Genomic DNA, 26,582 nt, shown 5'->3' with positions numbered 1-26,582 from the left:
CCTCTTCATTGTTCATGGTTTACCAGTGTAACCATACGCTCTAACAGAAATGTATGGTACCAGTGTCACCATACGCTTTAACATAAATGTATGGTACCAGAGTTTATATTTATATGTAATACAGCTGAACATTATTTGCACACTTCTATATCAAAAGATAATTTCAAAATATAAAGATACAGTATCCAAGATCATTGCTTAAAAAGTTCTCTCAAATGAAAAATACAAAATAATAGGATCTTGTGATTCCCTAGGTCAGTATTATGATCAACTGGGTAGCCATAACCTAATTTCAAGTAAAAACATAAGTATTACTGACAACCTAAAATCTAAACTACAAATCTTTCACACTTAAATGTGGACACATTTATTTTTGTGGATATGTTTTTCTGAAGTCTGCATACAAGTCTAAAGAAAGTATTTAAATGTTTGAATCAATTCATTCCTTACAGTCAATAATGAGCACACAGTAGTTAAACAGACCTGAACGAACTGTTTATGTTAATTTATAAATTAAGCTAGATGCAATCTTATTAAATGTATGAAATACAAAAAAATATTTAGTTATATATTGTTCTAGTTTCTTCCTACCGACTATGAAAGGGTGTTTTGACACTTATCATCTTAAGCATTTTACTGATATTTTGCTCTAAAAGATGAGATATTATAGGAACTGAAACTTATAAAAAATATTTTTTTCCAAATAAATTTATGATTAAAAATTACCAATATAATGTAGATGCTATCCATTAAATATCAGTAATATTTTTTTTCTAAAAAACAGTTAATTTATTCTTCATAAATTTCAGAAGCAAGGAGGCTTTATGCCACCTTTTCTTTTTACTTTAGTGCTCAATAATAAGTCATAATTCTGTTTAAAATGTCATGTTTGTGTCTACTGTTCAAAATTTTTTCATTGTTATTTTTCTATAAAAAAATCGAGTTTTCATTTTCATACAAATAAAAAGAGTAGAAAATAAAATCACCAACATTTTTTGCAGAAGTTAATTAGATAATACAGTTTACACATTACTTAATATGAAAGTACATCTGCTTTAAGTCACATGATGCACATGTGACTTGTGACTTCAAAGTGAAATGTGATTTATCTGTAGTAGTTTTCAGTATTGATTATTTTCGCTGTGTACAATTTAATAAATGTTTGTATTAATTTTGTGCAATTTTGTCATAAAATGATGCTTTTATGTAAACTTAATAATAGTTGCTGCATTTTAATATGAAAAGAAATACAACTTGAACATTAGTTATTGATAAATGTTACGAAAAAAAATACAGAAATTTTTTCTTTAAGAGAATATAACATTACATCTAACAAAATTTCACCATTCATGCAATGCCAAGTATGCCAAAAAATATTTAAATGTGCCAGATAATTCAAGTTTCATGGGGCCAGTCTCATTAAGTGTCAGGTAAATAATCATCTGTGCATGAACATTATAATGGAAGAACTGACACCTGTTTCTCTAATAATTTTATTTGTAGCATGATAATAGCTTAAAAACAAGTTTGTAAGATCACTTTTGATTTATGTCCAAATTGAAGATTATGATTTTTTTCATTAGTGAAAGAATTTTTATATTTTGCTAAGCAAAACATAAAATAATGGTGACAAGCGAAAAATTTCTAACAGAAGTAAAAGAGTTAGTTCACTTATTCTAAATTTTGAAAAAATGTTTTTAATCTTTATTTTTTCATAAAACTGATATTCCAATGTCATAAATTGATGAACTATTATAGAAAAATACCCCTGAGCAGTGGAATAGGATTTTGTCTTTATATTTAAGATAAGAAATAGAATAAAATCAGTAGAAGGTTTATCCTACAGAACTACAGCAACATAATCACTGGAAATTAACATTTTATTTCTTACTAAAGCGATTTTTTTTTATACCTTAATGCTACTTATTATTCAGAAAACTTTCTCTATCATTTTCATTTAAACATGACAATTGTTATTTCCAGGGGTAATTAATTAAGAGTGCTTCATATTTCATCTTAGAATGCAGTAATTATACATGTAACAGATTTTTAATTTTGATTCTTCATATGTCCATTGTAAGTCTTATCATTTGTACTGTTTCAACAGAGACTTTGTTGAAATAAATTATCTTATTTACAAATATGTTGTTTTTGATACCACAAGTTAATGTTGGGTTCTACAGGAACATTGAATTTATGCAGGACATTTTAATGGTCAGTGTTCATTGTACATCTCCTCAGTTTAATATGTACACCACTTGCACATCCATGACTTTTAAAAAGAGGACAGAGGGTCTGACAGAAAAATAAGAGTACAATGAACATAATTTTGCTTCCATAGAAATATTTAAGACACTATGCACTACTCAGGCTGTCATATTTTCATAACCAGTCATACAGTGGGAACATGAAATCTGGGTCCAAATCCTATAATGAACATTTGAAAGAAGTTTCAAGTTGATGTAAACACTAGAGTGCCACACACTGAAATGTCTTGCTTTCTTCGCTTAACAATTGGTTTTTGTTGAAAGTCAAAATATAAAGCTTTACTACCAGTTTCACATAAATTTTAACATGATCCAGAAAATGTGGTCAAGGTAAGATAAAACCAAAGAAATACATGTACACCTGACAATAATGCAATACACTAAATATGGTTGACTTATTGCTAATAGCTTAACCAAGAAAACTTTTAAATATTGACCAATGAACCATGAAAATGAAGTCAAGGTCAGATGATACCTGCCAGACATACATATACACCTTACAATCCTTCCATAAAACTAATATAGCTGACCTATTGCTGATAGTCAAGACCAAAACACAAAAACTTAAGACACTGAGCAATGAACTGTGAAAATGAGGTCATGGTCAAATAAAACCTGCTAGACTGACTTGTTCATCATAAAATATTTCCATACACCAAATATAGTTGACCTTTTGCATATATTATAAGTAAAAGGAACCAAAAACAAAAACTTAGCTTTGACCACTGAGCCATGAAAATGAGGTCAAGGTCAATCAAATGGACATGTTCATCTTACAATCATTCCAAACACCAAATATAGTAGACCTATTGCTTATAGTATCTGATATAAGGAACCTGATGTTCAGTAGTTGTCCTTTGTTGATAAGTGTAAATCGTTTTTTATATAAAATTAGGCCGTTGGTTTTCCTGTTTGAATGGTTTCACACTAGTCATAGTTTAGGGCCCTTTATAGCTTTCTATTTGGTGTGAGCCAAGGCTCTGTATTGAAGACCATACTTTGACCTATAATGGTTTACTTTTACAAATTGAGACTTGGATGGAGAGTTGTCTCATTGGCACTCACACCACATCTTATATCTGTTGACTACAAAAACTGAACCTTGTTCACTAATCTATGAAATAAAGTTGAGGTTAAATGAAAATTGTCTGATGGGCAGAAGAACCTTGCAAGGTACACACATATAGTTATTCCTTCACTCATAATATGAAAGAAATTAACATTACAAAAAATCTTTTTTTTTCAAGTATTAAATCACTGAACCATAAAAATAAGGTCAAGAACAATGGATATATGACGGACATTAACTTCATAACATAAGGCATGTATATACATAGTATGAAGGATCCAGGGTTCTACCTTCTGGAAAAAATAATGCTTTTTAGAAGTTTGTTCACGCCACTGGATCACTATTCCGGTCACAGAAGTCGCAGGCTCCACAACTAGTTACCCTAAGAATGATTGTGGTCAAGTTTGGTTTTAATTGGCAGCGTAGTTTCTGATGACAAAATCAGTGTGCAAGTCCACCTACATAGAAGGATAACACACACAAAGTGATAGCAGTAGCTCAAACTGTTTTAGCCAGGTGTCTTATAACAATATACCTTCAGTATTGGTAAGGTTCATTTATAAGGTGAAGACATGTTTTACTTCTTAAGTGATTATCTTTTTATTGCTTATTTTACATCCAAATTTGAGGCATAGAACATAATGAAAAGAACAAAGCTGACAGATTAAGTTTCACATGTTTATTGATTTTAATGCATGATAATCACACACACAACACAATGGTACCAATATATACAAAAGTATATATAAACAATTCACCTCTTCTAGGTAATAAATATACAATCGCAAATTTACAACTGCTCAATTTTCCTCAATATTGTCATAATTCATTACTCCTAATAAAATTAATAAATATCTTAAATTAAAAGGGGAGGGGGGAACAAAAAATAAACATCTTGTCATGTTCAAGAAGTGAAATAAACTAAACATACTACTGTTACTGTTTCTGGCTAATAGTACATGTACTGTTGAAATGGTTCACCTTTTTATTGGCTGAAGCAATATTTTGAACTTTATATTGTAGTAAAATAAGATTTATACTAACTATACTTTAAAACAGACTGTAGATTGTGTTAACTTTTCACATCTACTTTAGTTTTGTGGGGCTGTTACACTAGAATCTTGACACTGTACAACGAAATATATGACTATGTCATCAAAGATTGATTTTGAAAAAGCCCAAAATATTTTCAAGAAAGAGACAATTCCAGACTATTTTGTTTGAATCTTGCACTTTGTTAACCCTCTGAACTACTGTATTGACAAAGTATAAATAGCAAGGCTGTTCCATCTGTCCCTGTGGAATTAAAAACTAATTACCATCCATTTATTTCATATTAATATATCTGGTTATACCATGCCTCTAGTCAGTATTTCAGAATAATATCAATTTTATCCATAAACCACAAAGCAGTGCACTTTCATCTAGGTGGAATATATTTGTTATACTTAAAGTAAACCAAGGCAACAAAATAATGAAAATAAAGTGTTGAAAAAATGCTGCAAAAACAAAATCAATGATGTCAGGTGATACAGCTGATCTATTACAAGAGTACAAATATACAAAATATGAAATTCATATTACAAATCATAATATGAACAGTACAAGAAAGTTATACAATAATGTTTAGAAAATGTTAGATTGTTGATAGTCATGTAATGCATATTTATAAAAGATAATATACATTTAAAATAAACTCATAGGATACCTATTCTTAAAATAGGAATCATGTTAAAAGCTCAAGAAACATGAAGTATAAAATCACTATTAGGTTACTGCAACATGTGGTGTAATTCAAAAGCAGCACAAACAGGGTTAAAAGGAAAAAAAACTAACAAATTGTAAAACAAGCCTAGGGTAGATGTGGAGCCAAATAGAATGCTTTATATATTTCAATTTTCAATGAACTAGTTATTTATATAATGAAATTTATCTATAAACCAATAAATACATTTTTGAATTTTTACATGTTAAAATGCTTGCTGCCTTTATGAAAATATTATATACTTGTTCTATATATATATTTATAAGTGTTCCTGAGGAGTGTATCTACAAGGGCTATGAAATAAATTTACAGGAATTTTCTCCACAATATCTCAATCCTCCACTTGTCATATAAACGACAGTCATTGGGTGATAGTTACAAACATAAATATTAAGTAGAGTTACAGAAATAAACTACAGATATCAACTTCAATAAAAAGCATAATAAAGCTTTCATAAAAAGCAATAGACATGTAAAACTAAGGAAAACATGTTGTTTACATGTGAAATAAAAAATACAACCAATTTGTCAACATATTTTAAGTCATTAATTTTGCATGTGTGTTTACTATTGATAGTTTTCCTAATCAGTCTTGATCCAGTTTTTATATAACATCCTGTGTTTTTTTGTTTTGCAACTTCCTAATACCGGGAACCAGCTTTAAAGGAATGCTGGAAACTTATCTTGGAGGCCTGTTGCAATTGAGTAAAACCTGTACGATTTTTTTTTTTAATAACAATTTTCAGATAATACTGTTATAGAATACTTAACAGTTGATGAAACTAACCATACAGAGATGAAAGAGAGATTTTTTTCCACAAGACAAAAGTTTATAATTTTTTTTTATCTTTAGTAAAAATAAATAAGCATCACAGGGGTCAGCTTTGTAAAATAGTCTTTCTTATGGTTCACACTGTCCTGGTCAATAAATAATCAAGAAAATCAGACACAAACAAAAACAAACAAAAAACACAAAATTTTTACCTTTTTCTTTTTCCTTACAAAGTGTTATATTAAAATGACTGACAAAATAGTTGGGATTACCCAAAAGGGGGGAAAACATTTTTCACCTCTGATTTTAACCCATTAACATGAAAATAATGCTTTTTGGTTTCCACAAAAATGGAATACAAATGAAAATCCAACTTTTAACACCGAAAACATTTTTGCAACAAACATAATCCAAACATCAACTCTAACTTATGAATTCTTAATACAACTGTCATAAAAATAATTTCTCTGTCAATTTTAACTGTGTGAATCTGTTCACTAACAATGTCTTTCTATTTGGCTGAATAAAACTTAACATCCTTCAGGGGAAGACCAATGCTATTCAGTAGATAAATCATGTAGAACTAGTTCATGCAATCTAAGCTGCCAGATTATTGCACAATATCTTCACTTGTCACCAAGTAACTTAGAATATGAGATCTTTGGTTTCACTCTCCTTCCATGCTCTGCAATTTCATGTTCAATTTCATCATCATAGAATAAATTAAATCGCCTTTCTGTTGCAGTTGACTGAAAAAAAGAAGTTTATTTGAAAATATTCAAGTAAAAATTTCAATTGGATGTATATTTTCTAATAAATTTCTATCTAGATTTCTTCAGTTTTATAATTAAATATAGCTATACCTACAAATAATTTCAATTTATCACAATGGGGTTCTATATTAACTATCTGAAGTCCCAATTTTGACTACTTTTGTAAAGAATAAAAGATAGACAAATCAACAACATGACATTTTTTATCTGTATAAGCTGATAGTTTTCTTTTGTATATCTTTTTAATTTATGTCTTATCATTAACAGATTTTTATTTTTATTTCTTCATTTACATGTAATATTTTCAGAGCTGTAACTTACCAGTCTTGATTTGACTTGTTTTGGTAGTTCCTCCGTCTGCAGCCATAGCTCATCTCGTTTATGTGGTTTTTCAGTACCATCTGCCATTTCAATCTTAAATACAAATAAAAATATTAAATTCCATTATTTCTCTATTCCTATGGACTCAAAAATATCTGACTCATTTGTATAATCATTTTGCGGTGCATTTGCATCATGTCACCTACCATCTAACTACTTATGCAGTCATCCTAAATTTCTCCCACAATTTTTTTCTATTATTTATTTACTGTATCTTTCATTCATATATTATACATAATCTTTATTTTTGAAATTTTCTATGAAAACATTAACTTAAACTATTGCCAAGTGAACCATCTTAGTATTAGTCTATTTCTTTGCCTTTACATTTCATTTTCAACTTAAATCTATCAGCATCATATTCATCATAGAAACATATTCATGCCATTTTGTGAATTGAGTTATCTCCCTTAAACATTATTAAAAAAACATGGTAAAAAAAAAAAGAGATTCATACATTGTGCACTACTTTCTACTTGTGGAACTATATACTTGATTTGTAAGAAGGCCACCAACACACAACTAAACAATGAATTTTACTAACTCAGAATTCTGTCATACTTTTCTTATTTCAATGTAAAATATCTCAATAATTGTGAACAAGATGGCTTTAATACTGTATTTTCTACAATCACATAAACCATTTCCTTCCTTATTTACTGCATATTTCAGTGATGTCAGCCCATCAGGTAAGACTGAGATTTCAGAAGATATCTTGATCTTTATAATAATATATAATGAGAAGCATAAAATAATGTGTACTTACTGTATACATGCAGTGATCTTTGGTTCCTCTAAATGTTGCTCCATATAAATCACCATCTGTCCATTTGACCCATACTTTGGCACCAACAGGAGGGGGACCATCAGACACATCATAGTTCTAAAAATGAAAAATACAATTCTTTCTTTCAAATTATCAACATCCAGTTCTAAGATATCTCTTAGCTTATATTGGTTTATGACACCAGAATTTAACTGTTATCTTTGAGTCTATTATTGTTTTCTTAGGTTTGACTGCAATATTTTTCTGTATATAAAGAAATAACATCCGAAATGTGTTGCAAACTGACACACATTTTATTTAAACGAGTGCATTTTTAGTAAGCAAATCAGAAGGCATGTGAGAATCAAAATCAAATTATAACCTAAAATTCTGAATTTGATGAAAAATTGCAGTCCATCCTGACTTCAATTACACTTTTTCATGAATACACAAAGTTTTGTGTAAAATTAATCCCTCCCTAGTCATCCCAGAATTCTAAGATATTCATTCCACCATTATACTTTTAAACCTCCTATTATATAACTTACATCAAGATCTTCTGGATACAAATCATCACTAAATGAGCCATCCTCAAAGTCCACACTATAATATGTCTGGCCTTCCACTTTTACAATATTACACAGGTAATATCGAGTGTTTTTGTGTTTAACATAGGCTTTATCTCCTACTTTTAATTCTGTCAACTCTCTGTCTCTAGCCACCTACAAACAGATAGGTTATTATTTTACATTTGTTATCAAATTCGTCGATTATCTGATTTTAAATAAAGACAAACAAATCAGATTTTAACAGTTCAATTTGAACTTAAAGAAAACTTTTTACTAAATAGAACTGGTTATACCAGCATATGATTTCTACTGAAACCTCAATCATTTCAAATCAGCAATCATAATTTTAGGACAAATACAAGGAAATATAGAAGTTACTACAATAATTGAATATATCAGGAATGACGTACATATAAAGTAAGCTAGATTGATGGATTGATTTATATACTGTTGTTTGCTTAACATCCAAATGTTAAAATTCTGATGTAGAATAACATATGGTGTCAAACCACTTGTGCACTTTTTCAAAAAGTTACCTGAATCATTCGAAAGGATCTTTGTTTCAAGAATATCATTGGTTTAAAAGTTTGAATGGTCCAAACAGCATTTAAAAGGACACTATGACTGAACAACATAATTCACAGGTTCTTGATTAATTCATTCCATACATTAATTTTCATTCTTTTTTAAAGGAAATGATATGATTAAATGAGAACTGACCTTTTCCTTAGTATTGTGTTTGTTACATGTGATATAGACTGGATAAGGCCAGTCACTTGTTTCAAACATTACTCCTGCAGCATATGCACATGTGACATGGAAGGAAGAAGTACATCTACCATTGGAGCACTGGATACATGCTCCATAAGATTTATCACTGTTTTGTAAAGGTTGGCAAAACATACATTTCTGAAACAAAAAGGTAATCATGTATTAAAGAATGTGCTTGAAAGTTTTGTATTAATAGCAATATCTATTTACAACATGCAACTTGTTAAGTTACTGAATCTTACACCAGCAGGTTTATAACAGTTTATTTTACTGACATCAAGAGATAATCAGTACATTTAATGATTTATAGACTGTATAACAAATACTAAACTTTTATTTCCATTCAATTCTCTATTTTTTTACACAAATAATTAATAAACAAAGCTGCAGTCAAAATAAAACTAAGCAAAACTTTATATACTCTTCTTTGATACAATTTCCAGAGAATGTTTAAACAAAACCTACCAGCCTAGCCCTTTCCACTGTAATTGTATCTACATTAATGGGTTCTCTCTTGTGAATATTTACAAATTTAACTTCTGGCAGAGCTAAAGCACAAACAACGTGACACCATTTACCATTTGTAGTAGGTTTTAATGCACCTCCTCGTAGACAACATAAACAGCATTCCTGTAAACATTTAAATGAAAGAATAATACAGAAATTGATAGGTAAAATCCCAACACCAGACACTGTCTATGTGTGTTATCCAAATCTACCTAAAATAATTCTAAATGGCTTGTCATAATATCAAATCTGTAATGTATGAACAGCTCTAAATAAAATCAAAATCAATAAGACTATTTTCATATTACTGACTTTTGACTGTATCATATAATTTTTTAACAGGTTACTTACTCTGCAGTTGAACAACCTAGTACTCGGACAGTAAGAGCAACCAAAAAAGTAAATGAAATGTGGAATTGGTACAATTTTGAGAGGAAATTTACTGTTTTCTGATGATTTTGTCATGAATAGAAAACTTGTAACAGTAAATTTTCCCAATAAATTGTACCAATTGAAAGCTTGATTCTACTTCTTTACGTTGCTTTTACTTGACCGAGTACCAGGATGTCTTAAAGAACAATTTTAAAACCGGTTGAAAAATATAAATTCCTGAGTCAAAAGTCTGAATTATGAAAATGGTCTCTTGTTAAATAGCTTTTGTTAAAATTTAATTTAAACTTGTCAAAAATAAATCAGTTAGAATACGAAAGATTTCTGTTGTATTTAGCGTTTCTTAAATTATATGTCATTAAAAATGATTATGATTTTCAACTAATATATTACAAACATGTTTAACATTGGAAGATCATCCATTCATTTCCTTTTCCTTGAAAGATGCATGTGAGATTTATTTATTTTGATGTGTGTGATAAAGACATACCGCTGACAACTGATTCCTAGTACATCTAGTACATGTCCAGTTCTTTTTATTCCTGGGTACATCTGACACACCATAACAACCTGCAATACAAATTAATAAAATGTTCTTTTTATTCCTGGGTACATCTGACACACCATAACAACCTGCAATACAAATTAATAAAATGTTCTTTTTATTCCTGGGTACATCTGACACACCATAACAACCTGCAATACAAATTAATAAAATGTTCTTTTTATTCCTGGGTACATCTGACACACCATAACAACCTGTAATACAAATAAATAAAATGTATCACATAACAATTATCAATTTTATTTGCCCTTGTTTTGTAAAATAGGGTCTGGAAACTTTAACAATTCCAAATCATGAGGGAATTTAAATTAAAATACTAAAGAAAGAATTGTTTTTTGACAGTTTTAACGAAGATTCAACAATTTTAACACCCTTTTTGTTTTATAAAAATTTTGGTTTTCTTACAATTTATTAATCCTGCACAACTTTTTTCAGTAATAAAACTGCAATTTATATTACTATGAAAATCCAAAAGACCCTTCCATTTGTTTTTAGGCCCTAGGAGATATCAGACTGATAGCTAATTATCAAACTTACTGGCATGAACTGTTACTTTACAGTTTTCACAAGTCAAAAGTTGGCTGAGGCCCTCTTTGTCTACTGAAGAATTCACAGCAAATGGTCTCTTATTGTCCTTACTACAAGCAAAACACATTTCTGGAATCATTGGTAAGGTACGTAGATTCTTTGCTGGTTTGCTCCCATCCTTTGATGAAGATATTCTCTGCAAGTTGAAAAAAAATATATTAATACACAGCTTATTGATCGTTTTTATAGATATCTGAGGTAATTCATTGCTAATGTGAGGCTTCTGATATATACAAATGTGTCAGAATTCATATGCTTTACAACATGGGTGCAAGTACAACTGCTGTAACAAAAAGATTTAACCATTTTGGATTTAATAGATTTTTGTTTTAAAACATAGTTCTCTTGTTATTGTTGATTTATTTATACTAACAAAATTAAATATATCTAAAAGAAAGTGCCTTGTGTAAAAGTTGTATGTTTACTGTGGATTCATTTTTTTTTGTGGATACCAATTTTCTTGAATTGAGGAAAACTTGCATTATCATGGATATTTGATTTTGTTGTTTTGCCAATCTTTGCATACAAAGCCTAAATAAAATTTGTAATTTGATGATAGTACATGTTTATCTATAAACCCATAAAAACTATCATCCAACGAATAAAAATGAATTCACAGTATTAGGCAAATAAAGTTTAAAATCAGTGAGTCCATATTCCACCATATAACTAATAATATTTAAAAAAAAAAATCTGTATCTTTTTTAATAAATGTTGTAATTTTAATAAATATGTTATCTTTGTAAATGTTGTTGAACTGTCTCAGTAAATCTGTCCCATATATTTTCATATTTACTAAACATGTCCCCCTTTCTGTTAGGTGTGATATATTGTTAAAAAGAAATACTTACTGATAATGGTTTGAACAATGCACAGATGCTACAATAAGGTTCCACCTTGGCTAATGTCTGATTAAATGTCTGTTCTGCAGCAAAGTTTAGTAGTAAATGTTGCCATAAATTTCTGATAGGTTTTGTCCAAGGCTCTGTTGTAATGCTTGTGGGTATAATCACAGGTTCTACACCAAGATCTAAAAAATAGTCATCAAGGCTGATATTATGAAAGTTGTCTTTCATATTTCAATTTAAAACTGGCGATCACCGACTTTGTTTTTTCCTTACAATTGATTGGAACTAATTAAATTCAAGTTTTTTAAATGGGTATTTATTGAGGAACTACTTTACATAGATTTGGTTAAAATTCAATGAGAGTTGCTTTTCATAAATACTCCCAAAGTATAGGGGGTCACAGGCCATATTTTCTTGAAAAAAATAAATTAAAAAAAAACCATATTGTCCTATCAAGTTCAATATAATTATCTGCCCTTAATCTTTAAAGGATTTTTTTTATATATATTAAATATATTTTCATTAAAAAACAAGCTTTTTTTATAATTTAATCTTTAAATGTCAAGTTTTAGATGTTTCTAATGTATTAGTAAAATATTTTCAAACCAAAATACTTGAGTAACTTTTTATAAACTTACATGTGAAATAGATACCAGGAATGCCAGGTACTGTATAATTACCCAAGATATGTTCAGTTCAGTTTGATGTTTACTGGTATACAATGTACCAGTAGTTTAATCAATGAAATATACATATCTGAATGAATAATTTCCATATAAGGCAAGGATGATCAAATGAAAGAAATCTGCTGTAGATGTGCATATTGAGGAGTTCAATTTCAATTGAGGGTCAGCATGGTTTTGTTGAACAATCTCACTAAGTGCTCTTTTTTTTCTCTTAAAAATCAAAATGTTTTAAAAAGAAAATATAAAATACCTTTTTCCGAATCATTTCTTTTCCTTTTTTCTACTTTTGGTGTCTTTTCGCCACTTTTTCTCTTCTTCCTTTTAGGTACCTCTTCAGATGATGAGTATGAAGCCTCAGACTGACTTGTGGGATTCTGATTTTCATCTAACCGATTCTTTAATGTTTCTGTAAGCATTTTCAGATTTCTCTTCATTTCATCAGCTGTTTGCCTAGACTGCTGAGATCTTTTCATGGCCTACAATGTACTTATATAAGGACTTCGTACAAACATACACAATTTTTTATGAGCATTAAAAATCTTCAAATAAAATGAAAATTATATACTTTATAGACTTCTTTATCTGTAAGTTTAATTGAACCTGAAACAATTCATTAAAACTTATAATCAATTATCCTATTTGTATTCTGTACTCAAATAGTCTACCCTATGCTTTGTTGAAGTGATAGTTTGCAATTAAAGATAGTTGTTTTTGTCTTGTCCAGTGCACCACTGAAGAGAATGTTGCTATTCTCTACACAAGTTCGTCGTTAGTTAAGACCCTCTTGATTTTGCTGCGTTGAAATGTTTTGAAGTTCTGGTCCAGAGAATACCCAATTTAGGTTATTGCAGAAATATGTATTATGGATATTTATTTCTATAGAGTATTAATCTATGCTTCATGTGTTGTATCCTCAAAGAAACTTTTCATTTAAACATAAGCCACACATTACATCCTGTTCTGCACCTCTTTCATAATGAGCATGTTGCTCAATCTTAATTTGAAACAATTGATATTAATATCCAAAAATCATCTCTAACCATATCAAATTCTTTATAATACACTGAAAAAATATTTTGAATTTGTGTATTGTAATTTCATTTACAGCTGAAAACTTATCCTGAAAGATATTAATTAAGAGCATCTCATTTTTAACATAATTTACCTTTTTTGGTGAGTCATCCGAGCTTGATACTTCACTTTGCTCTGATTTCCTGCCCTTTGATTTCGCTCCACTTCCAGAAAATGAGCTATAACTGGAGGTCTGAACCATTGTTTGAAGTAATTCTCCATTAGGACCACCTTTGTATAATGATTGTTTCTTTGGAGGTTTTTCCTTTTTCACCTCCTTACAACTTTCCACTTCCTTGACAACCATTGATGAATTACTGGATGAGACAACTGGTTTAACAGTATCAGAACTAGATTTACTTGATGCTTGTGAGATAGGAACAATAGGTTGAGGTACCAGTTGTAACACCTTATTAGGACTTACAATCGCCCCATAAGCTTGATCACTGTCCATTGTATCAAGTGATTTACTTGATGTTACAGAACTCTGTACATTGTGTGGTGATATAACAGAAATGGGAGTTTTATTTACACTATTTTGAATTGAAGCACTATTTACTGATTTGGCTAAACTTATGGCTTGAGATGGAGTTTTTGACACTATGGATTGAAATAATGGCGTTTTAGAATCTACCTGAAAATGTTTTGCTGGTGCTGGATGAATCTGTGTTACACCTTGTAATAAAAACTGAGTAGTTCCAAATTGTGGACTACCACCGAACTGTGGCACAGATTTGGATAAAAGAGATCCTGGTTTAACAGTTGTCTGATTTACAATATTTTTGACAAGAGCTGATGCTGGTTTGGAAGTAGACAGTGTTTGAACAACACTAGTTGGAGTTGTACTAACACTAATCACTTGTTTTCCTTGCACAGAACCACCTGAAGGTGTAAGGATATATGATACATTCCTTTGTGATGATGTAGGTATAACATTCCTTTGTGATGATGTAGGTATAACATTTACATTCCTTTGAGATGATGTAGAATTCACATTTCTTTGAGACGGTGTAGGTATCACGTTTACAACATTCACAGTCTTTGTTGCATTTGTTGTTTGAGAATTTAGACACAGATTTGGTTGTACCTGCACAACTTTACTTCCTAAGACAATGGGATTTCCTGCAGATACCAATATGGTATTAGTGTTGCCATTATTAGGTGCTGAACCTACTTTCACAGAAGCTGCCTTTTCCCTTGAAGCCTTTAAGAGTTGGTTGACTGTCAGTGAATTTGTAGCCTTATTAATGACTTGAATTGGCTGAGGAGTTGGTTTCGTCTCAGTTACACCCTTATTAACACTGCCTACTATGCTATTAACCTGTGATGCCCTAGTACTGGAAATAATTGTAGTAGGCATAGAGGGAGCGCCAGTACCAGAGGTAGTCATCACAGGTATACTCACTAAAAAAGTCTGCGGCTGAGAGGTATTCTGTTGCAGCACAATATTCTGACCTGGTAGAAAATTCCCAGGAGATCCCAAGCGAATGGGATTCTGAATCACACGGCCAACATTAGAAAATGCTGGTCTCTGGGTTGAAGTGGTATGTTGAGATCTTGGAGAAATGACTGTGGTGCCTCTGGCAATATTCTGTCTTCCCATTATATTTGTTTGCTGTACCAATCTAGGTGGACTGCTTAATAAATTAACTTGTCTAGAATTAATATCAGGTGATAAAAGTGATTGACCAACTGCTCTTGGTTGTTGTTGAATAATTCTAACTTGTCCAGGAGTTCTCTTTTGATCTGATGCAGATTGAACTAATGACACATTTGATATAGAGGATACGGTACTACTACTTAAACTCAAACATTTGTCCTTTGATTCGGATTCAGTTACCTCCTTTTTAGGGTTAAGTACACTAGAAGCTAATTCAAACACCTGATTCATATTTGAAAATAAGTCTTGTTGACTTCCTGTTAGTTTCATTGGAGGTTTGACAACTACAGGAGATGCTGTAATATCAGACGGAGAAACTACCGATGATAAATTCATTAAATTTCCATATGATGAATTACTGACAGAGGTACTATTAGAAACTTGTGTAACAGCTGTGGAACTAGCAGAAGTATTTTGATAAGTCTCTGTAGTAGAAGTAACGGTAGATGTGGATATTTCGTGTTTTTCTGTTTTTATGGATGGTTCCTGTTTTATTGTGGCCGTAGCTACAGTAATATTGGAAGATATTGAAGGGCTATCTCTTGTAAGTAATGACCTAAACAATGGCGAGTTCTTCATATCATCATCATCTGTAGACATAGCAGTAGAAACAGATAAATCTAATACTTGTGATTTCTGATCATTGTAACTATTACAATATTGATGTTCTGATTTAATAGATGCTCCAAGTGAATGTAAACCAAGCTTAGAATAGGGATCATAAACCTTAGCTGAAACAGTCGAGTTTGACTTTGGTGATATCATTGTGTGAGTTCTTGGTGATAATGCCTGTTTAGACTTTGGTGGTAATGCCTGTTGTGATCTTGGTGATAAAGCTTGATGTGCCCTTGGTGATATAGCCTGATGTGACCTTGGTGATATAACTTGTTGTAACCTTGGCGATAAAGCCTGTTGTAATCTTGGTGATAGAGCCTGTTGTAATCTTGGTGATAGAGCTTGTTGTGATCTTGGTGACTTAGGAGCTATGTTTGTGGTCTGCTGTTTTGAAACCATGACTCCTTGTGGATATACAATAATCTCATTATCCTTTGTCTGACCTCTAGAAAGGTCACTGAATGATAAATGATCACCTGTTGCCTGAATAAATGGAGAAGGCATTTGAAGAGGACTTGTTCCTGGTTTACTGGTACAATTTTGTAGCATTTTTTGTTGTTTAATCCATCGAATAGTTGGCATTAAGAAATTAAGTCTATTGAATTCATCTTCTTTGCTTTGAGTGGATTCCTGCTGCGATAATGGCATAAAAGAGTAGCTAGAACTAGAAGATGGGGGATAACTCTGTCTATGCTTTGAATTAACTTCTCCTGAATCATGTCGAACTTTCTTTGTTGGAGATGATAATGTTGCGCTAGCAGACTTTTGAGCACTAGGAGGCTGATCATTTAATGAATCAAAAGATACACTTTCATCAGATTTTCGTTTCTTTGGGATTTTAAAATTTGCATCTTTTTTCTGTGACGGTAGGTAAAAACTAGTACCTTTTGCTGCTACTAAGGATTCAAAAGCTGCTTGAAATGACTTTGGACTGTGTTTTTGTTTTTCCTCTTTGGGTTTTTTGACATCTTCTAAGTACATATCTATTTTTTTTCTGGACGGTAAATTTTTGTTTTCTTCCTTACCACAAATATTCACTTCTTCGTCTTCTGTATCAGAAGCTGAACTATCTCCATCTGCTTCATCTCCACTCTTATCTGTATCTAAAATTAAAAATAATAATCATCACAATTTCAGAAAAAAATAAAAGAAATCCAAAGTTAACAGTTCCACATGTGTAAAATGTATGTATGAATTTTTTTTTATCATAAAAGTAGATTGATTAAAAAATATTTCTGATAGTATAACTTACTAGAATTTACAATTTGCTTGTTAACTGGCAAACCACAAAACCAATTGTCTTTGTTTTATTGACCACTAAATATGTTAAATCCCTACATTAACTTAGCAAGTGAACAAATCTGCTAGGCCATACCATATAGAGGCCTAAAAGGGACATATACGTTGCACAAATACCTTCAAATTATTTGTTTTATTTCCTTCCAGGTATAAAAATTAATAAGTGGTTTGATATCTTTAGACTATTTTACTCTTAAATCATAACTGCAAACACCAGTTCTCATGACCTTGGTTAACCCCAGAAGGGGATCTAAAACACTTGGATATGTTAACATGTCAACTTCATTTATGTTGGTTTTGCAGCATTTTTTCCAAATTCAAAAGAAATGCACTTTAGTTGTTAAAAGAGGGTGGTAAAGGGTTATTTTCATGCAACACGTTTTGCCATTTTCATTTCACGTGCAGATGTGAAAGAGGTTCATTATTTAGGGTATTTAGTGAAATCAGTAAAGAGATCAACATGCAAGAAATTTTTAATTGTTCCATCATTGTGTAATGGTAATTTTATTTCGCATTCTTCCGTGCAGATATTTCCCTTTCTGCCCCTCTAAAGAGATTAGAATTAACATGGACAAGAAATGAAAGGTACCATCAGTTTTCTTTTCCATATCTTCTTTTATCTTTTTGATAATATTTTGCACTTTCTGTTCTGTTACTTCTGATTTTATATCTGTTGATGTATCTTCAGTTTTAGGTCGACCTCTTTTCTTTGGTGAATCATCTGTAGAAGTAGAAATTGGATGTCTCTTGGAAACTGTCCCTGTACTGTTGGCTCCAATCAATTTGCTGGTATCCCTGTAAGAAAACAAAACAATATAAATTAACATTCAGCTGACCATTCTTTAATCATGTCAGAAAATATTGTTTTCATAAAAAGTGTAGAGATAAGTTTAACATATTGAAAACTTTAAAAGTATTGTCAAGGACAAGTTGGTTATGGGATATCCATTCATGGCACACAATCAGTAAGCGCACAGCAAAAAAAACACAATAAGCATAGGAACAGTGCTTGTGTTGCCATACTTCATCCCAAAGTCACAGTAAGCTGGTTTTAAAGAATACATCAAAAGCCTTTAATCACTTGTAGTGGGTACATAGTTGAAATGAATATCCCTTTTTCCTGAAAAATAAATTAATAGCCTACCTGTATAACTACCTACCAAATAAAACAAGACTAGGTCCATTATTGACAGGTGTGTAAAAATGAAAAAGTATACCTGTTTTTGTGATATAATTTGCTCTGATCATCTTCAGGGTGATGTCCTATGTCCTTGCCCTCTTTCCAAAAAGGATATCTTTCAGGCTGGAATCTTTTAACAAATGTATCCATGCTTATTTTAACTCCATCCTTCCTACATTTGCACTAAAATGTATAAAATTTATGGTATATATATTTATTTACAAAATTTTAACAAATGCAAACAATGCAAACAGAAATCACAAGGTGTTTCTTATGTGCTGTAAATTTTTTTAGGAAAACTAGTTACAAATCTTCGTTAATCTTGCATCTAATTTAGGAAGATAATAGCAAAATCAAAACTGATAAAAAAATTAATGTCATCTCTAAATTTACATGTAATCGAATATTTATACAAACATATTTTACCCCTTTTCATAATATTGGCTTTATTTTGTAATTGATTGTCAAGATGAAAAAGAAACATTCTATTATTCAGACAGATTTCTTTTTTCATCTATTTTTCAGTATTTGTTAAAATTTTTGAGCAGGGAGTAAAATTTAGATCAACCACATTCTTTCTAAAAAATGAATTGTTGCAATCTTACCTGATGACATCTTTTTCCATACTCAATCCACCTTTCTGTTGCAAAGTTAGTAGATTCAGCACAGTTAAATCCATGGTTATATCCTGCATGGTAACCAAAAGGAAATGTGACCATAAATTCTCCAGCCTCTTGTGTGATCTGCAAATAAAAACAATGAATTACTCACACTTTATATTTTAAGTTCCTCTTACTTCAAATCCAAACCATTTGTCAAGCAGCAATGCTTCATATCCTTGGCTTTTAATTCAAGTTAAATTGTTCACTGTTTCATCAGTTTTTAACACATTTTAAAAATTTAGACAAGCAACATTCTCAAACCAAAATTCCTGGGTCTAAATACAATCAATCTTGTCATTTCTATTCAATGTAAAAATATTACATTAATGATAAAAGCTGACAATTGTAACTTCCCCATTTAGGGAACATGCTCATTAGTATTACACAATTTCTTGGATGCCATGTATATAGATAGTTTTCCATGATGAGTTAACAGTTATATCCCTTGGCCATGTTGATGGAAGGCAAACTGATTGGATTTTCTATTTTACTTACCAAATTTATGCATGTGAAAATAAATTTATAGAATAACTCAATCTATGTCAAAGAAAATATAGCTTAATTAATATTGTGAGTGCAACTTTTTTTTATCTATAAATTGACTTCTAAGAACCATATAATGTTCTGATGTATAGCTACCCTAAGTTTCTGATGTATAGCTACCCTATGTTCTGATGTATAGATACCCTATGTTCTGATGTTTAGCTACCCTATGTTCTGATGTATAGCTACCCTTTATCCAATATTTAGTATGTTACCGATATAGATATTCTTACCTTGTTAAAGGGTATAGAGTATTGTTTCAGGATTGCTGGTGAGATAAGTGTCATTTTATGTCTCAGGAAAGCTGGACAAGATTGGTAACTGCTAGGGAAAAATCCTGAAAAACAAAGAATCTGTTTATTTAATCTGACATAAAAACTTTTAAAAACATGTACAATGTACTTGTACAACAATTTGGAAAATTTCAAAACGATTTATTTTTGTTTTATGTATATTAAAAGAATGAGCCACTAATTATAATAATCTTTATACTGTTAATAAAAATCAAAGTTTTGTCTCATTCCCTTTAACATAAGACTGAATTGACTTTTAAATAATATTTTACCTGCAGCTAATCTTTCTAGTCTTCTTCCATGTTCTGGGGGTATGGCATACCAACTCTTTGGTGCACCAAAATGTACATAATTAATGCTGTATAGATCCATATCCTCTGTATGCCAAGGAAATGTTGTCTTCCACATTCCAAAGTATAAGTAAGCTGTGTTAACACCTTCTATCTTAATACCATAATCTCCATTAACATAATCCAGGATGGTTCCAAGACGATTAATGTTCCATATATCTTGATCAGGATCATACAGACTTCCTGATATGTCAGCTCCATAGATTGGATTCACAAATGTTATGTTCTTCCAATATTTTCTTTCTAGTTCTTCATAGTCAAAATGTCTTGGGGTCTTGTATCTATTGGATAGAAAATATAAAATAACTTCATTAACTACATAACTCTAGTATGGTCTAGTACATGTTGACAAAATATAAAAGGAAAATAATGTACCTTGTAAAGAATGAATTGCTGTTAAATGATTTGGTCAGTTTATGAATTACCAATTTAGTTTTGATTGTATCTGTGTTGTATAATCAGGATATACAGAGTGGATTACAAGCGTTCAATAATACAGTTAGTTTTGAGGACTACACTGTAGAACATATGTCAACTTTAGTTTAGAGAGCAATGCCTTTTTTTATACCGTGTCTTCTAGATGTATCGTTATTTTTAATTTCTGTTTTGTTATAACCTACTTAATTGTAATGATAGTTTGGATGACACATTTCCGTAAATCCTCAATCCATACAGATATATAATGTATTATTGTGTGAAAAGTGTATTCCAACTTACTAAAATTTACATTATTACTATTATGCGCCTTTAAACAAATCCCCCATACAATTAATTCTGTAAGAAATTTTAGTGTATCAATGTTTCAAATGTGAATTAACTGTTAAGGCCTAAAAAAAAAAGATATGTGTTTCTGGTAACATCATTTTGAAAATAGGGTCGGTAGGTCGGAATCATTTTTTTTTTTTTTTGACATCGTAAATGAAATCCGGAAAATTATCATGGTTTTTCCAAGTCCGTATCCGTAATTAGTTTCAAAAACCAGAAGTGTTTTTTTTTTTTAAAGATCCAATTAAAAAGTTAGGGTCGGGGAAAAAAAAAACAGGGTCAGTCGGGTTACCGGAAACTCGGCTCTTTTTTTTCTCGGCTTAAAACGATTGTCATCGCTATCTACTTGTACCTTTCACTATTGGCTAATTTTTCGAATTCTTTCACAGTAAGACCTTTCTTTTGTATATTATACTGCTGATACAAGCCCTGACATCCTGTAACAACTTGAGTGATGGGCGAAGGAATCGTCATTTCAAGGTCGTCATAACCATTTCTTCTTGGTTTCCATTCTGCTGGTGGAATTATCTGAAATAATTAAAATTCTAAATTATTTTACATCATGTACACCAGGGCTCGACATTACCGTTTGTCCGATTGTCCGGGACAAGTGGAATTAGGTGTCGGGCAAGTAGATTCATCATACTACTTGTCCGATGGGACAAGTGAAAAGATCGATGTCAGATGTTAATAGATCAAATTCAAGACTTATACATTCCTAAAAATATGAATGATTGTTTTATTGATCATACAAAATGAAATAAATATTCATTGATTGAACCAGAGACATATAAACTTGTATATTATGTCTCTGATTGAACGTATTTGAACATGCTGGCAGCCATTGACCAGGGAAAAATAAGTAAGGGGAAGGAAACCAAAGGTAAATGTTTCTTCTTAGTATAAGCCTCTTGAATTAGGAGCACCTCCATTTGCATCATATGGAGTTTTACCTTAACTTTAAAATTTTAAATTAAAGTTTGTATCATTTGATTTTGCTTTTAGGCATAACATTAAATTAAAAAAGGTATTATTTAATAAGATCTATAGTTTAAAAAAATAAGTTAAGATGGAAAAATTAGATAAAATCTAAAAGGGCAGATTTTTTACTAAAATGTTTTATGTACTTCATGATCATATATCAATGTATGTAAAAATCAAGACAAATTGTAAAATCTTGTTTGGCACCATCAATGAATTAAAAAGGTTTCTTTGCAAACAAGGTGCCAGGTATATTTAAACCATACCACCACTTCAGAATGAATATAGGTCCATGAATAGGAGAACCTAGTGGTATGGGAAGAGATATGATTTAATAAATGACACATGATAGTGACAATGTGTTAGAGAGCTCAGTCTTGCAAATAAGCCTTCAGTCTGAAATAATAAAATGAATTTTGATGTAGTATTCATATAACATAACAAAATGCTCCCTTTATTGATCTTTATTAGGTACAATCAAAGGACAAGTGTTATTATTGCATATAACATGTATAATCAATATGGAGAATTTTCAATTATAAATTCGGACAAGTGAGTTATGAGTTCGGACAAGTTGATTTTCTTGCAACTTGTCCGAAGGGACAAGCAAGAAAAAATGATAATGTAGAGGCCTGTACACGTCATTTCAAAATATCTAAATATATTACATAATACATGTATGGTGAAGCCTCCTTCTTTTTCTGTTGATTATTACCATCACATGAAGCCTTATTTTTATTTTTAAGTATATGAATGCTGTGGTTTTTTTTTATATATATATATTGACAGTCAATATTAAATTTAGAAAAATACAATGTAAAATACACAGAAAGAACATTTTGTCCATTTCCATAATATACTATTTACATATATATGTAATGTAATGTAATGCTAAGCATCTGAAGTATTTTCAACTATATACATACATGTATGCTATATAATCTTATTTGAACAAAATAATTAAAAATAAAGGTTAACAATTAACATTGTCATTATTGTAAAGTAAATACATATTTATATATTACCTTTGCTAAGCCAGCTTTGTGTGCACCTTGTGATTCTATGTAAGTGATGTATTTGGCAAAGTCTTTAAATTCCTCCATGGTAGGTCTAAACACCATAATTTTGGGAATGTTACTTCCCCCACTGGATGACTCCATGATCTGAAAGAAAAATCAGATTTAACTATTATAAACATGTTTCCACTTAATTAATGAAGTAAATTGATATATTGAGCTGTGTATCAAGTTTGACACCAGAAATATTTTATTTGTTAGCCCAGCCTATATACATGATGTATGTTGTATATCTGATGTACAGTAGTTGTCGTTTGTTTATGTAATATATACGTGTTTCTCGTTTCTCGTTTTGTTTATATAGATTAGACCGTTGGTTTTCCTGTTTGAATGGTTTTACACTAATCATTTTGGGGCCCTTTATAGCTTGTTGTTCAGTGTGAGCCAAGGCTCCGTGTTGAAGGCCGTACTTAACCTATAATGGTTTACTCTTTAAATTGTTATTTGGATGGAGAGTTGTCTCATTGGCACTCACACCACATCTTCCTATATCTATGTACTAAGAGGAAACTTTCTCAACCAGATGGGCAACTGAATATTTTTTTAAGGACCTAAAAAGACAAGTAGACTATGGGCTTCTATTTTCTACTTTGTACATAAACATTACATGATCTATTTATATATAAGCAATACATATAATTGAATTGTTTGAGCTGGTCTAAAGAACTACTGGTATAGGTTCAATGCTTAATATAAAGCATTTCAACTTTTCCATTTTAAGTTTCATACAAGGTCCTAGGCTACCATATGCATGAAATGTGGATTGAAGAGCAAATGGTAAAAAGAAATTCCAGCAATTTACCATGATTTAAGCACAGGTCTTTCATATTATTCTCGACAGAACATAAACAGTTTACCATGTATACTGTCCAATAACTCAACAGGTACCCATTTAATACATTAAAGACAATAAATGTAATGGCGCATTATACACATGTTGTTTCATTTGTCGGAAAGACATAATTATGGAGTTGCAGAAGTCATACTCCGGTTGAAAATAAAAGGGTTTCTTCTAATTAATAATCATACAAAGAAGTGGTGAGACTTAAATTACAAGTGATTATTCGCTCCTGGTTCTTAAATTTTTTTTTTAGTTAAGTTTTAACAATCACATACATCTGTGTAGAAAGTGCAGTGCAATTGACCACTTTAGAGTTCATCCGTCACCGGCAAAAACTCATCAATTATGCACGACTTTATGACGTCATTTACCAGAAAGAGGGGGTCGCCTGTATCCCTGCACTATTTACGTTCATCAAGCGTCTTAGTGATCGTCATTGTGCAGGATAAACTAGAAATAATAGTTGTTCTGTAGGTACATGTACTTACTGACAATTCCCTTGTGACAGCAGTGTTGATTGTCAATTTTGAGAATTCAATTTGCCAACTAATTCGTGCAATATATAACATGTATAATTAAAGTTTCAACCACTTGCTCAAAATTGGAAGGGAAATGATGACGCCCCTAAACGCACAAATGACGTTCAATAAAACCAGAATTTTTGACAGAAATGCATCGAACTCGAAAGTTGTCTATTGTATACTACTATAATAAGTTCTTTTTTTTTTTGCCTGCCATTTGGTACTGTGCAACACTATAATGTATGTTTTGTTCTGTGACATAAGAATATTACTACAATATTTGATTTATTGGTGTTTAACTGCTTTCAGCTCTATTGTACTATTTACTGGCAGTCATTTTTTGTTGGAGGAGACCATAGTGCCTGCAGAGAACCACAGACTTTCAGTAGAAAAACTGACAATCCTAGTCCTCTAAGATTGGGGTCGAGGACACTTGCCACATGCTGGATTGGAACAAACAGCCTCAGGCATTGAACAATTATTATTATTCAAGAAGTTCAATTTTTTGATTATCCATTAATTAGTTGGAAAACTTTGCTCATCATAGTCTATAAAGGGACACATTTATACATGTCTATTCCTAAAGAGATCTGCAAAAGGTTTCTTCTTCTTCTTTCAGTACAGAGTCGGACTCTTCTTGAGTGTTAAAATTACTTGCTCGTTAAATCATGAGGCCTTCCCTCCTAATTTAAAGGTCTGCTGTTTTTAACTTTAACGATCTTGATATCAGTTCCAAATACAATGTTTATGTGTGGTAATGAAAAGTCATGTCAAGAACGTAATTTTAACTTTCAAGATTGTTTTTTATTAATATTTCTCTACCCAAGTAGGGGTACCAGTGATCAGCATATAAAAGTAGTCCCGGCAATATACTATTACACGACCACAGAATAGTTCTTTCTTTTTCAATCATCCCTCCAGTATTTAAGCGCACTTGTTTTGATTTTGGAATCAATGTTATTGGGGACGTGTAATTGGCATATGACAAATACATAATAGGATTTAAAACCACTATTCCCCATCAATATTTGTAAACAGGAAACGCAGCATACTTCGTTCAATATGGCGGCCGCTGGAACGTTTGCTTATATAGTTCAAGTAACTTTTGACCAAACAGTCACTATGCATCGTTAATTCGACACTTGCAATTAAATATTAGATACTCCATACCATCTCAGCACTGTGCTGACTTTTCATTTTCTCATCTTGTCACAGTTACCTGAAAATACGTGACAACAACACAATCGAAAATGTATTCCCGAGATTTTCTGACCACTAACCTCTCAAACTACCGTCAAAATTAGGACAGTTGAGCAGGATGGTAATAATTTGATATTCCCTGGCATAGCTTTGAGTGAACTAAACAATTCTTACCCTTACAAATATCCTATGGATTTATCTTGAATAATAAAACGGAAATATTAATTCGATAATCTAGTGTTCGTTTAGTTTCCATTTTAGACCGCATAACACTGTATTTTTTTCTGACTACTCGAAAATATATCCCTGATTATTTATACTTCATCCCGGCTGATTTGTATGTAATATACATTTAAACATGTTTATTCATAAAATTCTTCGTAAAAAGATTTTACATGCTGCACCTCATTTATTTAGTTGTTGTTTCCAAAAGGAACTTGAATTCGGTGCTGCGGATGAATAAGCATTTCTTGCATATCATTAATTGGAGTAAAACTATAGTTTGTTCCGAAATATTAATTTATGTAACACATGACAGGTTTTTCGTGAACTTTTACGCTATTTCCGTATACTGTATTATTAACCGAAGTGTCCGAGGTATACCATCAACTCATTTGTGGAATATTTTACAAACTCGGTAATATATATCTGTACAGATCGAGTGCACCTTGCTGTTCACCAGTGCGGATCGGAGGTGTCGTGTGTTTGATTTCTGACGAATGAAATAAATGTTCTCGATGGGGTTATCATTTTAGAGAAAACTGAATGGATAAATCTATACAAAGATAACTCTGATAATTGGACCAAA

General features: G+C 31.2%; 1 protein-coding gene across 4 annotated transcripts; it reads right to left on the bottom strand.

Annotated features, from left to right (window-relative positions):
* Positions 1–4,000: 4,000 nt before the first annotated feature.
* On the bottom strand, positions 4,001–26,200 carry LOC134683568 (uncharacterized). Of its 4 annotated transcripts, XM_063542901.1 has the most exons (20): positions 25,397–25,438; positions 23,162–23,299; positions 21,508–21,683; positions 20,313–20,671; positions 19,981–20,084; positions 19,148–19,285; positions 18,580–18,725; positions 17,952–18,157; positions 14,776–17,166; positions 13,883–14,742; positions 12,968–13,193; positions 12,035–12,213; positions 11,133–11,319; positions 10,521–10,600; positions 9,599–9,763; positions 9,083–9,271; positions 8,342–8,515; positions 7,794–7,910; positions 6,968–7,060; positions 4,001–6,622 (listed from the first exon to the last, which is right to left on the bottom strand). In XM_063542901.1, the coding sequence occupies exons 1-20, from the start codon at positions 25,421–25,423 to the stop codon at positions 6,500–6,502; spliced, it is 6,078 nt and encodes a 2,025-aa protein (XP_063398971.1). In that variant the 5' UTR covers positions 25,424–25,438; the 3' UTR covers positions 4,001–6,499. The 4 variants fall into 4 exon arrangements, with proteins under 4 accessions (XP_063398971.1, XP_063398963.1, XP_063398955.1 ...); XM_063542893.1 differs by lacking the exon at positions 25,397–25,438 and adding an exon at positions 26,179–26,200 and having other exon boundaries at positions 13,883–17,166; XM_063542885.1 differs by lacking the exon at positions 25,397–25,438 and adding an exon at positions 25,949–26,196 and having other exon boundaries at positions 13,883–17,166.
* Between the last annotated feature and the right edge of the window lie 382 nt (positions 26,201–26,582).

This window comes from Mytilus trossulus, chromosome 1 (genome assembly GCF_036588685.1).
Source record: "Mytilus trossulus isolate FHL-02 chromosome 1, PNRI_Mtr1.1.1.hap1, whole genome shotgun sequence".
Classification (NCBI taxonomy): Eukaryota; Metazoa; Mollusca; class Bivalvia; order Mytilida; family Mytilidae; genus Mytilus; species Mytilus trossulus.
This window is presented reverse-complemented; position numbering and strand designations above follow the sequence as displayed.